This window comes from Geotrypetes seraphini, chromosome 17, assembly GCF_902459505.1.
Source record: "Geotrypetes seraphini chromosome 17, aGeoSer1.1, whole genome shotgun sequence".
Lineage (NCBI taxonomy): Eukaryota > Metazoa > Chordata > Amphibia > Gymnophiona > Dermophiidae > Geotrypetes > Geotrypetes seraphini.
In genome coordinates this window covers 20,916,024-20,919,232 of record NC_047100.1, presented here as the reverse complement: position 1 = coordinate 20,919,232, position 3,209 = coordinate 20,916,024, and the positions used below count along the sequence as shown (strand labels likewise).

The following is a 3,209-nucleotide window of genomic DNA, read 5'->3' as shown; positions in this document are numbered from 1 at the left end:
CCATGTCATTGTGCTTGAAGTGACTTCATGTGATGTCAGCTTCAATGTAAAAAGACAGTGATCTCACGCTGATGAAGATGCTCGCTCTCAAGATGTGACAGTGCAGCAACTCTGCATCTCTTGAATGCATCTCCTCGCGCTGTGGCAAGGTATACCCCCCTCCCCCAATTCCATCTGAACTTTTCCAAGACCATTTTCTAGTTGGAGGGCTGAACCCAGGATGAATAGATTGGCCGGGCTTTGCTAACAAGGTCTAGCTTGTCTGCTACTTGTGTATGTTCTGCTTAATGAGTATTAATCTGGTACCCCTGGGTGCCATTGTTCTTGGCTCTGTTCATTTGAATGTAAATGGGTGACACGGCCAAGGCAAGGTGCTTATTACACTGATTCGTGTCCTGGCTTTTCTGGAATGCAGAGCAGAGCACCGGCGACTAGTTTGGCAGCTGCTCCCCCCGACTTTGCGCAGGGATGGCGAGTTCGGCTTCTTGGGACACCGTGATGCCCTCCTGCCCGAGGCATGATGGCTCCGCCGCCCCAAAGGCGCTGGCCTTCTCCATCGAGAGGATCATGGCCAAGACTTCGGAGCCCAGACCCGCGTTGGAGCAGAGGCAAGGGCTGCTGGAGCCCGAAGGCAAGAAAATCCTCGGCCTCTGCTCACCACTTTCCTGCCTGATCCCCATCCAGCCTTTGGGCTACGAGACTCCCTGCAAGACTCTGCTGAACTACTCGGACATGTGGAAATGTAGCCTCCGAAGCGCCCTTTGCAAATCGAACTGTGGCATCTGTTGCAAGAGCGACTTCAGTCCAGGGCACCCGGCGCTGCCAACTAACCGGGTGATTAAGCCGCAAGCCATCAACCAAGCACTAGGGATGCCTCCAAACGGATCGCTGTATTATTTCAACTACATGGACGCCTACCACCCTTCGGATCTTTTAAATGCACATTTGTTCCCATCCGGCGTTCTGAACGCACAGTCTCAGGCGTCTCTTTCTGCCCATCAGAAGCTGTTCCTGCTTGAAAATGCCAAACTGGCGAGTCTAGCCGCGGACAAATTCCCCAGTCCTCAGTACCCGCACAAAGAGCGCCTGCCGGGCCAGTTGGACCAGGTGCTGAAGGAAAACAGCGCTTTAGCCGTGGAAAGAAATGGAGTGAAACCACAGAGCAAGCTCAGCGCCAGCTCAGCCGACGGGAAGCCCAAAAACTTCACCTGTGAAGTGTGTGGCAAGGTAAGAGAATTGCTGTACGTTTCCTGTGGTCCCTTTTGCAAGTTCTTTTTACCATTCAGTCCCTGTTTTTTGGTGGGGGCTGATAATTCTTAGACCCTAACAAGAAATGCAGTTGTCCTCTTTGGCTGCCCTAGAGATTGCATGACCTTAAGCCATTTAAAACTGTGTGTGCTTTTTTTTCTTTTCTTTTCTTTTTTTTTTTTTTTGTTTTAGGTCTTTAATGCACATTACAATTTAACTCGTCACATGCCAGTTCACACAGGAGCAAGACCATTCGTCTGTAAAGTTTGTGGCAAAGGCTTCCGACAAGCTAGTACACTGTGCAGGCATAAAATAATTCACACGCAGGTAGGTGTCACGCTCTGTAAAGGGGGCAGCTTACATTTCATGAGAAGCCATGAAATCTTGGAATTTGCATTGTGAGCATAAAGCTTGTCTCAAAATTATATGTGATAGCAACTTCATACTTACATATCATTATTTTTTTATTTCTTCAGGAAAAACCTCACAAATGTAACCAGTGCGGCAAAGCTTTTAACCGAAGCTCCACTTTAAATACACACATTAGGATTCACGCTGGTTACAAACCTTTTGTCTGTGAATTTTGCGGGAAAGGATTTCACCAAAAAGGTATTTTTTTAAACGGAAGCATTTACGATTTTGCTCCAGCATAAAGATGCGATAGTAGTTTTCTGTGTGCATTATACAGGTTTAATTTGCTGATGAATAGTTTGGACTAAGCTGGGGTTTTGCGGCGAAGGGTTCGTCTTTACTACCATTTCAATGAAAAGTTACTCTAGGCCTGATCAGTAAACATTGCATGGATTAAAAACAATTTATCACAAATGTTTTAAGGAAAGTGTGTTTTTCCCTTTTAATATTCTGGCCATTCCATTCTGAAGGCATATAATAAAGGGATGGGAACGGACTGTAGTGATGTCAATTTCATGCCCATTACAATCTCTAATGCCAGTTATAATGAACCAGCTCCTCCTTTCACGAAAAAAAAAAAAAAATGGTCTCCCCCATATTTGATGATCATTTTACACATGGATCGTTTCTGAATATTTTGTCTGTTGGAGCAGAAAACTGTAAATGCAGAAACAGGCACGCATAGTCCAGTTACTTTTATTTGGAAATACATCATATTGAAGAGAAACCGCCGTAAAATTTATTAAATGCCATTAAATCAAGTGTGACTTTTAGTACTATTCCAGGATCTGCCACTTTATGGAGGGTCAGCACATTGACCTTTCTTTCTTCCGTTTTTCATAAATTTGACAGTTGTATGCTGCTCCAGCTGAAGGAGACCAAGTTTGACAACATCTTCACTCTCACTTGTAGAACCCGTCCTAATGAAGCCTTCCAATTAAAAAAAAAACCCTTGAGCCAGAGAGATCTTGTGAACTTTTAGAACCTCCTCCCACCCCCAATATGTTAATTGTATTTCCCCTTAGTCTTGTTTTGAATTTTTCTTTATTATTATTATTGTTGTTGTTATTATTATTATTTTAGGAAACTACAAAAATCACAAGCTGACACACAGCGGAGAGAAGCAGTACAAGTGCTCTATCTGCAACAAAGCTTTCCACCAGATTTATAATTTGACTTTTCATATGCACACCCACAACGACAAGAAGCCGTTTACTTGTGCAACCTGTGGGAAAGGGTTTTGCAGAAACTTTGACTTAAAGAAGCACGTGAGAAAACTGCATGACAACGTGTCGTCTGTTGTATCTTCCACGAAAGAGTTATCCCGGACTCCACAAAGTTGAAAACCTTGGATTCCCTCTAGAACAAACATACTTTAAAATATGAGATTTCAGCTCCCTTTCACCAATAGATAGCATCTAATCATCCAAATCCAGCATATTTTTAAGGAGAAACACCTGCTCTGCTAGCGAACATTTGTGGAAATACTTTGTTCACATATGTATATAATGGATTATTATTTAAAATGCTTCACCATTACTCTTATTATT

At 43.4% G+C, this 3,209-nt stretch overlaps 1 protein-coding gene across 1 annotated transcript; it reads left to right on the top strand.

Moving 5' to 3' along the window:
• The first annotated feature begins 468 nt into the window (after positions 1-468).
• Positions 469-3,002, top strand: FEZF2 (FEZ family zinc finger 2). Its single transcript, XM_033926210.1, has 4 exons — positions 469-1,227; positions 1,441-1,575; positions 1,725-1,857; positions 2,743-3,002. Exons 1-4 carry the CDS (start codon positions 469-471, stop codon positions 3,000-3,002), a joined length of 1,287 nt encoding a protein of 428 aa, XP_033782101.1.
• The last annotated feature ends 207 nt before the right edge of the window (positions 3,003-3,209 follow it).